Here is a 12006-nt window from a genome sequence, read left to right as displayed (position 1 = left end):
AAAGGGACCCCTCACCATTAGGTCCAGTTGTAGCCAACTCTGGGGTTGCGGCGCTCATCTCGCTTTATTGGCTGAGGGAGCCGGCGTACAGCTTCCGGGTCATGTGGCCAGCATGACTAAGCCGCTTTTGGCGAACCAGAGCAGTGCATGAAAACGCTGTTTACCTTCCCGCCAGAGCGGTACCTACTTATCTACTTGCACTTTTATGTGCTTTCCAACTGCTAGGTTGGCAGGAGCAGGGACCGAGCAATGGGCGCTCACCCCATCGCGGGGATTCGAACTGCCGACCTTCTGATCGGCAAGTCCTAGGCTCTGTGGTTTAACCCACAACGCCACTCTCGTCCCAAATACTGAGCTTAGTGGACCTTTATTTCTAATGTGGCCAGATCAACAGACAGGAGAGAAGCCAGGGAGAGCAGCTGCAGCTTTAACTTCTTCATTGACAGGCTGCAGTTCAACAGGTAAAGCGCCATACCATCACTGCATTGCCCTGCGTGGGGAAAACTGCGGCTGTTAACACCCAGTCTCCTCCACGTAGCAAAAGGAAACGCACCAGTCTAGGGAAAAAATTGCAGGTAAAAAGTTTGGGAGCGGAAAGGGGCGGGGAAACATGGGGTGGGCGTGGTCAGGGGTGTGGCCTATCTGCGATGAGCGCGTGGCTGCATGAAGGAGGCGGGGCTATTGCCTGCCTGGTGGTTATTGCGGCTCCGCCCCCTATGCCCAGATTGATCTATTTGTGCTGGGAGTGGGGGGGGTTGTTGGCTTGTACCATTCGAAAGAGCGCGAGCGGCTGCCTTCGTCCCTGAAACCCACGAAGCAAGCAGCCCGCTGCCCCGCTGGCTCCCCTGCCTTTCCGCCCATTCCTCCCGATTTGGTTCCTCCCTCCACCCCCCCTCTTTCCCGCTCCAACATGGCCCGCTCCGATTTTGACGCATTGCAGGTGAGAGGCGACCAATGGCCGCGGCAGTCTCATCCTGCGCCTCGCTCCCCAGCCAATGGGGACGCGCGTCACAAGCGCGTCGTCACAATACTGTGTCCTTCCGCTGGAAGGCGGTTCGAGGGAGGGGCGGACGAGTGAAAAAGCGGCGACGGGCGGGAAAAAAAAAGAGAGGGAAAATAGTCCACCTCTTCTTCACCCCACCCCACCCCGCAAAGAGGCGGGGAAGTGGGCGGGGCTTGCGCGGCGGCCGAGAGCAGTTCAGGCGCGCGGAATGCGGGGAGAAGGAAGGGGGCGGGGCGCTTCCCCGGCGGCCGTTGGCGGAGGGATCCCTCTCGCGCCGTGTGTGTGCGTGAGGCGGCCCGCAGCGGGTTCCGGCTAGTGCTGCTCCCACCTCCCTTCCCCACATCGCCGCCGCTGCTCCGCGAAGCCTCTCGACGCTCCAGCTGCTGTCGCCACCCGGACCCGGCCATGGTGAGGGGCGCGGGCGCCTGAGGGGTTAATTGAGGGAGGGGGGTGGGGGCGAGGGGGGAAGGGGTTAATGGAGCGGGGTCTTCAGGGGGGCTGTATGAGGGGGGAGGGGGCCGAGGGTCTCTGAGGAGGGGGCTAGGTAAGTGCCCCATTGGTTTTATTGTGTGTGTGGGGGGGTGTTAATGGGGGGGCAGGGGAGAAATGGCGCCAGTGAAATGGGTGTGGGGGGTGCAGAGTCAAATAGGGGGTATTTGGGGTGCGTGAGACGGGGGGGGGGGGTTCACCGCACTGCAGGGCACATGGGGGGGTCAGCGCGTGCAAGTCCTGGGTTGCAGATGGGGGAGCACTGGTTGGGGGAGGTTTTTTTGGGGGGGGGTGAGTGAATGGAGCTGGGGAGGAAGCAGATGTGGGGAGGAGGGGGGCAGTTTGAGCGCAGGGTTTTTGGGGTGCCAGCTTGACTGCAGGGGAGGGTTTTTTTGGGGGGGAGGCTTAGGACGCCCCTCCTACGGAGTGAAGGGGGTGCAATGAGCATTTGGGGGCTGGGACGAGTGGGGCAGCGAGAGAGGCGAGGCGTGGGGGGAGGCTGATCTCATTCCCCCCTCTCTCTCCTGAGCTTTCCTTCCGAAGAAGCACGAAGGGGAGAGGCGAAATGTGATAAGATGAGCAGTGTGTGTGTGTTTTGGGGGGGAGTTGTTGATGCTGGGGGGGGGGTCCAGGGGGTGAGGCTGTGCAGAGCTGATGGGGGAGAGCTGAGAAGGGAAGAAAGCGCTGGCGTTGATTCTCAAGAAAGCTGGGAGGAAGTGCCCTGGATGCTGGGTTTTCCGGAATGGCTGGCTACCTGGCCGGTTAGGCTCTTGGGCAATTGCGGCAAGGAGCAGGTGGCAGGGTTAATGGGAGTGGATCAGAAGCGCAGGGCTCGGCTCAGGTGTGGATGTGGTTTCAGGGAGCTTGGCTTTTGGGGTGGGAGGTGATGTGGGGGTGGGAGCACCACAGGTGCTGAACAGAGGAGGTGATGGCAGCAGGGGCACTGGGCAGAAGGCCCACCTGGCTGGGGATGCCATTGGGCAGGAGGACGGGTGGGGCTGGAGAAGCGTGGTAGCCGAGTGTGCCAGCTGATCATCACAAGGCCTTTGGATCTGCCCTTCAGGAGTACTTTGGGTAGGGGTCTTGTTTCTGGAGATGTTCTCTTGGGTAACAGCGCTGTAAGGAGACATGATGGCTGCTGAATGATGTTGCTGAGAGTCGAGGGCCATGGGAAAAGGGCTGGAGGTGATTCGTTGAAGGGGATGTGTGGGAGATGGCATTTTGTAGCCCATTGTTCAGAAGCCGACAGACAATGAGCCTTTGTGGGAGGTGGCCATGTAGAGTATCTGGTGTGAGATGAGTGAATGGTGTAGAATTGGAGGAAGTGAACTGACAGGACCCTCAAAGGTCAGGCTGGTGTTTCTAGGAGTGGAAGATCTAATAGGCAGAAAAGATAGGGGGAAGCGTATTGAGAGAGCTTTATGATTTGAAGAGAGAATGCATGGAGTTGGTGGTCTTTTGAATGGTCTTCTCTTGTTGGGGCTGGAAATGGCGGGGCTGGGTTGCTGATGAGAATTCACTTTCCATCATCTAGAAGAGCAGAGAGGCTTGTCTTGGGGATGCAGGAGAACATGGGTGTGGATCCTGACAAATATGAGCTGTCTTCTTAATGAAGGTTTTATTGCATGCATGTCCTTCTGTTCTATGAGGCTCTTGGTGGTCTGCTTTCCAGGTTACTGTTTAGCTGCAGCATCTGATGTTCTCGTGCACTGGGCCTCAGAAACCCCTTTGATTTGCCTCAACAAGGAAATTGACAAAATCCGGACTCAAACAAAAGCATGGAAGTAACCATTCCACTCCGTGTCTCACCTCTGACTGGCTTTGGGGGGAAGTGGGGAAGCCATCCAACACGATAATTTGAAATGTAGTGGGGTAGTTCTGGTCTAATTGCAGCGTGACAATTTGGCAAGAGAGAATAGTGTGAAGACTACTTTGTAGTCTGGTGATGAGGCGAGGGAATCTTGGGGACCTTAGGGATGCTTGGAGAGGAGCCATAGTTCAGTAATAGAGCCACATGCCTTGCATACAGAAGGACCCATGTTTTAGTCCCTGGCATCTCCCAATAAGGCTGCAAGAGACTCCTGTCTGAAATTCTGGAGAGCCGCTGCTTGTCAGTGTAGACAGTACAGTAGCCCGGGTGTAAAGCACAAGGTTTGGTGTCTCAGTATTACAGGGTCACTTGTCTGTGGGTGGGAAGAGTGCTCACAATGGAGAAAGAATGCCTTTAAAAAGCCACCCTCCTGTAATGAAGCCAGGGGTCCTTCTAGTTTTGATCTTCCTCTCCCTGCTGCAGCTTCCGGCGCGTGGATGACGCACTAATTCCTTCAGTCCCTTGCTGGAGCCTCCCTCAGCCCGTTGCAATAGAGAAGAGTGGCTTCCTGTTTGAGTCTGCATTTCCCTCTGGCGGCTTGGCTTATCTACCAGAAGCTATTAGATTATTATTTTCATGCTGGCTGCTCTTGCCATGCTAACCTACTTTCCAGAGCATCTTTCCCTCAGGCCATCTAGATTGGCTACCCTGAAGGGCCACCATCTCTCTCTCTTTCTCCAGCAATTATTGAGATGTAGGCCATCTTAAGCAATGCTGAAAAGGCCAGTGAGATTGGGGGGGGGGGGTAAAGCATGATTTGATTGGGGAGGGGGATGAAGGCCAGGACTGTCCTTCCTTGATCTTACCACGGCCTTTGGTCTTCTGTCCTGTAGGGGAGCCATTATAAATGCCAAGCCACTTCTGAAGGCTGATTCTGAAGAGCAACGCAGTTCTTCTAGCTCTTTGCCTTTCCCTCTCGTCTAGCAGACCCTGTGTAGCTTATGCGATCTGACAAGTTTAGACAGGGATGTCAGAGTTCAAGCTTTTGCCCTGGAGAAATCTTTGGCCAAGATGGAAGTCAGGTGGCTGTTCTGACCCCCTCCTGCCCTGTCGCCCCTGACAGTTCTGTGCCTGAGCTCAAAATGAGGATTTTTTCCTCCCTTGGCTGAGATGTGGGTGGTCCCACCCACCCTTTCCTGCATTGATGTGACCCTTTGTGGTGCAGTGTATTAAAACCTTCCCCAGATCCTCACTTTCTGTCGCTGCATTGGAAGTGCTTTATCATCCTTGTTTCCTTTTCTGACAGTAGAGGGCTCCTAAGTCCACTGCAGTCTGTTTAACTGAGCCCCTGTTAATCCGGGGTAGCATTAGTTTCTCTGCAAAAATACCTCTAGCTCTAAAGCCTGAATGGGTCGTTCCCCCAAGAATGTGGGGCGTGGGGAGGACTTCATATGGCTGCATCTGGACTTTCATTGGGGGCTTTCCTTCTTCTCCCCCTCCCCCAGCGGACTTCGCCCTTCTGCATGTTGCACCCTTGGCAGTCCTTGGTGATATCTGCATTTTGCAAGGAGCGACTCTCAGGCGGTATCAGGTTTGCCTTGTATCTTCTGCTCTGGCTCTCGCTGTGCTGCAGTGTTGGACTGGCTGGGACCGCAGTGAAGGCTGGAGTCCAAGCAATCCTCGTGTTTTGCAGCTCTTACTTCCAAAAGCACTGAAGTAGAATGTTAAAACTCCTTTTTTTAAACAAGTGCACCGAAATGGGTGTGAGCTGCAGGCTGCTTCTTAGCCAATGCAGAAGCACGATGGAATGGTGCAGCCAACTTCAGCAAGGCCAGACAAGGGGGAATGCGGCAGAGGTGCTCTTGTCCAGGATGTCAGAAGTCCCATGATGTGGTAATACAAAGGTGGAAATGTGCCTCACTTCCCCTTGGAATCCACTTTACTCAGTACCTATACACTGCTGATGAACACCCTCACTTCTCCTTAGGCCATGATATTTGCATTTCTATTCCCACCATTCTTCTGAGATATATTAATCATTCTCACCACAATGCTGTGACATAAGGTAGGCTCAGATATTAACTTGCCTACGGTCACCCATTAAGTGCCCTGGCTGATTAAGGATTTGAACCAGTGTCTTCCCGATTCAGTTCTAAAGCTTTGCCCTTGTCATCCCAGAGCCCTACATTTCTGTAATAACATTCAGCCAGAAAACTCCCTTCTGAATGTTGCCTTATTTTAAGGAAGAAGAATACTGGTTGGGTTCAGCCATTGAATGCTCAGGTCGAGTCGTGGATCCCAACAGAAATGAGTCTGCAGTGTTGCACTGTCTGTCCTTTTTTTATCCTGCCTTTCCTCCATTCTGGGGCAGCTTAGCATAAACCCAAAGACAAAACCTTAATACGGTGCAAATAAAACATCAGTAAAACCACATATTTGCAATATAAATACAACGAAACAGCAGAGATAGGTTATCTGTGTCTGAAGGCATGCCATTTTGGGTTTCATTTCTGAAAGCATTGTAAATGGGAAATGGGAAGAAATCATTGCTTTGAGTTCTTTTTCCAGTTCTGTTATTTCTGGCTGTGTAAATGGCCACCAACATATCTTGTGGCAGTGAATTCTGTACTTGATGGTCAAACTAGCTAATGACCCCACCCCTGTGGTTTTTTTCCAGTCCTTCCTGCATGAAGCAGCTGGCACTGTTGGTCTCTGTCTGCACCTTTTGCGGTGCATCTGCTCTCTGGTCACGATACACTGTGGCTTAGATTGCAGAACCTGACTTGTGAGAGGCCAGCGGGTGGGTGGGTGCTGCCACCGCTCCTGAAACTGGCATGGCTTCAAGGGCCTTTTGGTGCCTCCTGTAAACATAGGCATGATGCAGAAGGGGGATGGGCGTGTCTAGCTCAGAGCAAAGCTTGGGGGAAGTGGGCTTGAGAGTGTTAGGCTTAACTTCTATGGTATTTCAGCAGATGTTGTAAGTTACTTGATGAAGAATCCAGCCACCTTAAAAAAAAAAAAATCCTCCTGACTTGCTCTTAATTGTTTATTTGCTCCATCCTGACAATTTTTGAAAGCCAGCAGAAAGAGGAAGGAGAATGTTATTTCACCAGGGTCATCCCTTTAAAGAGGACACAATCCACTGGGTCAGTGCTCAGCAAAGCAGGCATAGATTGGCTGTTGAGGGGTTTAATGAAGCGGTGTGGTTCAGGCCCCACCTATCCTGCTCTGAAACATTTAGGTTTCGGCACGTGACTTAAAATCATAGAACTGTAGAGTTGGAAGGGACCACGAGGGTCGTTTAGGAGAACCCCCTGCAATGCAGGAATCTTTTGCCCTGCTTGTTCCAATGATGCAGCTGTTGCCGTCCACCTGCAGTTCTTCTGCATTGTGCCATATTATGGGGGATGTGCATAGCTCCAGGTTTAAGACTTCTTGGTGAGAGCCAGGGTGAAGGAAGGCAGCAATGACAACCGTAGGGAGGAAGCAATAGAATGATGGACAGGCTTAGAGGCCATGGCCTGTCCTGGCATGAGGAGCGGTGTGCTTCGAAGCCCTTTCTCACCCTCTGTGGATTGGGCTGCTGCTACAATCTCAGCTCTGTAGCCCTGAATTGCAGAAATGAGACTGGGGGTTAAGCCAGCAGGTTGGCAGCAGGACACCCTTTGGATACTGCAGGTGGAGACTGCGTCCAGCTTGGTAGGTCACAAGGTGTGCGAACCTGAGCTGGGGGCTTACAGGTAATGTGGAAAATGGCATGGGCTCTGCTGCTTCCCCACCAGGGAGGCTGATAAGAGATGTAGAGAGGTTTGACTTGGGATGACTTTTCATTTTATGTGTGTTTTTCTGTCTCACTTCTTTCAGGCTGACCAACTTACCGAAGAGCAGATTGCAGGTGAGTCCTCAGCATACAGTGGCAGTAAATATTAACTCGACTGGCACTGAATAGATTTGCACGTTGAGGGAAGGCGAGCAGTACATCCCCTTGTCTATTGGCTTTGAAGCTGGGCTAACTACTGCTCAAACTGAGCCAGAATGCACATGGTGAGGGGCAGCTTGTGAGCTTCTTTGCAGAGAAGGAGGATTTTTTTTCTGGTAGTCCTTGAAGTGCAGAATCCTTACTACACTTGTTTTAGGAGAGATAATTTCCCCATCTGCTGGGTTTGGGTGGTGTGAGGGCAAGGCCACAGAAGATCAAAGCAAATCCCTGGGAAAATGCGAACAGGCTTGTGCTGCCACCAGCATTTTAGGCACTTGGGATTTCAAATACATCACCAGACTCACTTGGTTCCCCTCTCTCCCAAGTCTTTGGAACGGGGCTGGCTAGACTTCCAGGATAATCACTGGTTGCAAGTACATGATCTCTGTGTAGCTTACATCAACCCTGCTTCCCCCTGCAGAATTCAAGGAGGCCTTCTCCCTCTTCGACAAGGACGGGGATGGCACCATCACCACCAAGGAGCTTGGCACTGTGATGAGGTCTCTGGGTCAGAACCCCACTGAGGCAGAACTGCAAGACATGATCAATGAAGTTGATGCTGATGGTAAGTGGCCCCAGCACTAAGGGGGCCTGGGCAGAGTAAGTGATCCAAAACCCATGGCTTCTGCCAGTACTTTATGCAGAAATTCGGGGGGGTGTGTGCTTAGATTGGGGAGCAAGCTTTATTCTTGATAGACAAGAGGAACAGTTTACCTTTCCCACTGAGCTTCTCTGACTCCTGTGCTTAGACATCCACCCATCCCTGCTGTTTCCGTGCCTTTTGTGACTGAGAGGCAAGAGGTAGAAGCAAGAGGGATATTGATTTATTTGATCTTGCCAGACTAACATAGACTGGCCTATGTATTAAGTTGCCAATGAATGCAATGGTGGGGACTGGTTCTGATAGGGTACTAGCTGACAGTGGAGTGGGGGATGGGTCAAGGCTTGTGATGGACCCAGAAAGTCAATAGTTGTTGTAGTAGTAATAATAATAGCAATAATAGGAAGTAGCACCCTATTTCCTTCCAGGGATAACAGAAGGGCACAACATGAATGTCTTGAAAATGCCACTCACTTTCTTCAGTGCATATACTGCCTTCCAAGTTGCACTGTCCAAGTTGCTTAAAATAAAAACAAAATATCAACACTTGGGTAACACCTGCAGTATCTTGAGATATTATTTGTGATTGCTTCACAGGCAGACCGTTTAGCAGGCACTAGTTTCAGTGCTGGGGTGTGGAACTCCTTTTGTGCCATAATGTGTCCAACTCCAACACATTCCACCAGCTAGTTCGGTTCCCTTCAAGCGGGGCTTCAGTCTTCCCAGGCTGGCTTTGTCCTAGGGTGGCTATTTGGGATTGGTCTCGGCATCCCAGTCTGCAGCTGCTTTGGTTTCTGCTGGCTTTGTCTTACTGGTTCTCATTTCTGTTTTCAGGGAACGGCACAATTGACTTCCCAGAGTTCTTGACCATGATGGCAAGGAAGATGAAGGACACAGACAGTGAGGAGGAGATCCGAGAGGCTTTCAGAGTGTTTGATAAGGTGAGGAAGTGGAGAAGGACTTCTGGAGGGAGGGAGGAGAGTGGACAAAATACTGCCGTGCATCCCCATATACTCTGAGGGAGAATGGCAAGGAAACAGCAGTGTCCCTTTCCCTTAATCTGGAGCATACAGAATGGAGAAGGAAACACCATTTGCCAGGATAAAAGTGGAAGGTGCTGCCTAGCTGTGCTGCTCCCTGCTAAACTGATTCCTTTGCTTCCAGGATGGGAATGGCTACATTAGCGCAGCAGAGTTACGCCATGTGATGACAAACCTAGGGGAGAAGCTCACTGACGAGGAGGTGGACGAAATGATAAGGGAGGCAGATATTGATGGGGACGGGCAGGTCAACTATGAAGGTGAGTCGGGGATGGGATCAGCATCTTGCCTGCTGCCGTTTTGGCAGCCAGAACGTTGCATGAAAGAATTGAGGTTCTGCTTCGGCAGAGGGTCTCTAAAGAACTGTATGGGCCCTCTTCTGGTTTTCAAGGGCCGTAATTGTGTCACAGACTTCAGCCATCTGGGTGGCGTGGAAGCACCGTAACCATTTTTATATATCATTGTTGAGGGGGGGATGTTTTGAGCTGTGTGGAAATAACCCCAAATTTAATACTCCCGAGTCCATCAGCGAGGTCCACATATATGCAGAACGTATTCAAAGGCTTTGAAGTTTCCTTTTTTTATAGGCCTTGGCTGGATAGAACCAGGGCTTTCTTAGCCCTTCCCCTCAAATCTTGATGGTACTATTCTGGGGATTTTTCTTTGCTTCTTGAAGCCTACGGTAGTCTTCACACATTGTTCAATATAGCAGGGTACACATTAAGGTCGTGTTCAGTGGCGGGGGTACCCTTGACTTTCCCTCTGGTAGTTTTCTCTGGATGAAGGCATTATGAGAGTGGAGCCGACACAGTTCACAGCATTATTACAGCTCTGTTTGCTTTTATCTTTTGAAAACTACATCGAGTGTAAAAGTCGAATCATGTCAAGCCAAAGTAACTGTGACCGCTGACTGGGCTGATGTCTAGGGAGCTTTGCGACTAGGTGATCTCAAGTCTTCCAGCTTCAAAGGGTGTGGGCACCGCCGTACTGACTTTGCTTCCTTACACTGTGTCTCTTGCAGAGTTTGTGCAGATGATGACTGCAAAGTGAAGCCCGCAGAGTGGGTGGCTGGCAATGCCCATTCTCCTTCGATACTTTTCTCCAACACACTCTCTCTACTTAAGTAACCTGGTTCTCAAAGCAAAACAATCGGCTGTGGAATAAATCTGACCAAGCAATTAAAAAGAAAAAAAAAGAAACTCCCCAAGCTGCATGATTGCACTCATCTCTCCCTCCTCCTTCTTGCTCTCCCTCCTTCCCCCTCCCCGCCTTTCCTTCCTTCCACCTCTTCTGGTGCATCCCCCCCAGAAAAAACCTCCCCGAGAACCTCCAACCTTGTGGATGTCTTTTGTTTCCATCGGGTCTTCTGTTCTGCAGCCAGAGCTGGCCTGTCTCCCAGGGCGCAGATATCTTTCTCTTTCTTTCAAGAATCCACACGACGGGGGTGGAGAGAGCGCAAAAACCTTCTTAATCGTGTTGCATGTGTCTGGCACTGTGGTCGTGCGCATTGACATGGCGGTTGCCACCGAAGGTCTTGCCCCAGGGAACACCGAGGAGGGGTACAAGGAGGAAACTGGGTTGTTGTTGTCCCCCCCTTCGTTTTCGTGGGAGGGGGGGCGCTATCCCACCGCCGGGGTGCCTGTGGCTGAAGGCGGGTTCCAGAGAGCTCCGTCAGCATGATGTGGGGAGAAGAGGCTGTTAAAAAGAGGGGGAGGGGGGAGCGTCCGACAACTGTCCGATTGGCTCTTTAAAGAAAAAAAACACGCAAAACCGAACCAACCGCCCATAATTTTAACTTCTGTCTTTGTTCTTAACCTTCTTGTATAAATTGTAAATGTCCTTACAGTTTCCTAAGCATTGTGTCCAGACATTGGAGCTGCTATGTAAATACCTGATGCTACAGGCCCCTTTTGCGGGGAGGGGGGGTCGCCCCGCGTATGGCGACGGCGAATGCTTTTGATTGGCAGCTTGAGGGGTTTGGGAGGGGGGGAGGCGTCGGAACGGAACCGCAATAAAACAGTGAAGCCGCTGCTGAGTGAATGCCAACTGCGCCAGAACGCCCTCTTCTCCCTCCCTCCCCCTCCTCCCCCCCAGCCTTCCTCATGCGACGCTTCATTTTTTTCGTAGTGGCTCTCTCGGTTTTAATGCTTGTGCCGCACCTTTGGCTTCAGTGTCTCTGCTCTTTCAATGTTGCTTCCTTAACTCCGCCCGTCCCCACCCGCCCCCCCCCTTTTCTCGTGGCAAAACAGCATGGGCCGCAAACTTGCTTCTCTTTACTTTTTTTCACTTTTATTTTTTAATCCAAAAAAAAAATTAAATAAATAAAGAAGAAGAGAAAAAAAAACCAGTTTTGGAGGGGGAATCGAAACAGAGCTGCAGAATTTCCCTGAAACCGGGTGAAAGAAGAGTGCTTTGCGCAGTCCGTGGCGGATTTGACCACGCCCCCTCTTCTTATTATTTCCTGTCTTCTGCACTCCTGTGTTGAGCAGAGGTGGAGGGATCTCACCTGAGAACTTAGGCAGGGGGCGTGGGGAAGGTTGGAGCAAGAATGTCTTTGAAAGCAGGTGGTGTTGTGTTCAGTTCAAGCTGTGAAAATAAAATTATATCAATGTTTTCCAATAAAATGCAGTGACTACCTGAAATGGCTGTTTGCTTTGATATTCCCTGTCCCTTTAACTGGACCGCCTCGTTCGGTTGTTTTGTTTCACAGTTGCTGGAACAGCTTAAGATGTGAGTGTCTCTTTTCCCCATGGGCGAATGCAGCAAATTCCCCTTGGGGAAACTTTTTGAAAACAAATTAAATTGGTAAGAGCTTTCCTCTGAAGGTTGTAATCGCTGAGCCACTTCCATGGGCTCGTGGTATAAGCCTGGAGCTACTTGCGTTGGAAAGCATCATTTGACTTAGTCATTTTGAGCAGAAGCAGCTGTGTTCGTTATGCTGCTACCATTGATCCTGGGTGGGCAAAGGAAGGAAATGGAGGACAAGGGAGCCAAAAAACTGCGAAAGGAGGGTAAGGAGATGGCAAAGAAAGCTGAACGAATTCTTTGCCTCTCCACAACCAAAGATACAGGCAGATCCCAGTG

General features: G+C 51.2%; 1 protein-coding gene across 1 annotated transcript; it reads left to right on the top strand.

Moving 5' to 3' along the window:
- Positions 1-1268: 1268 nt before the first annotated feature.
- CALM3 (calmodulin 3) lies at positions 1269-11564 on the top strand. Its single transcript, XM_083516051.1, has 6 exons — positions 1269-1411; positions 7167-7197; positions 7703-7846; positions 8717-8823; positions 9047-9182; positions 9944-11564. The coding sequence occupies exons 1-6, from the start codon at positions 1409-1411 to the stop codon at positions 9970-9972; spliced, it is 450 nt and encodes a 149-aa protein (XP_083372177.1). The 5' UTR covers positions 1269-1408; the 3' UTR covers positions 9973-11564.
- The last annotated feature ends 442 nt before the right edge of the window (positions 11565-12006 follow it).

Source organism: Podarcis liolepis (assembly GCF_965112155.1).
Source record: "Podarcis liolepis genome assembly, chromosome: 7".
Lineage (NCBI taxonomy): Eukaryota > Metazoa > Chordata > Lepidosauria > Squamata > Lacertidae > Podarcis > Podarcis liolepis.
Note: the sequence above shows the minus strand (reverse complement) of the source record. Positions and strands in the feature narration are given on the sequence as shown.

Coding starts and splice junctions, on each gene's coding strand:
- CALM3 (XM_083516051.1), top strand. Junction 7,198..7,702: donor TACCGAAGAGCAGATTGCAG/GTGAGTCCTCAG, acceptor TTCCCCCTGCAG/AATTCAAGGAGGCCTTCTCC. Junction 9,183..9,943: donor CGGGCAGGTCAACTATGAAG/GTGAGTCGGGGA, acceptor TGTCTCTTGCAG/AGTTTGTGCAGATGATGACT.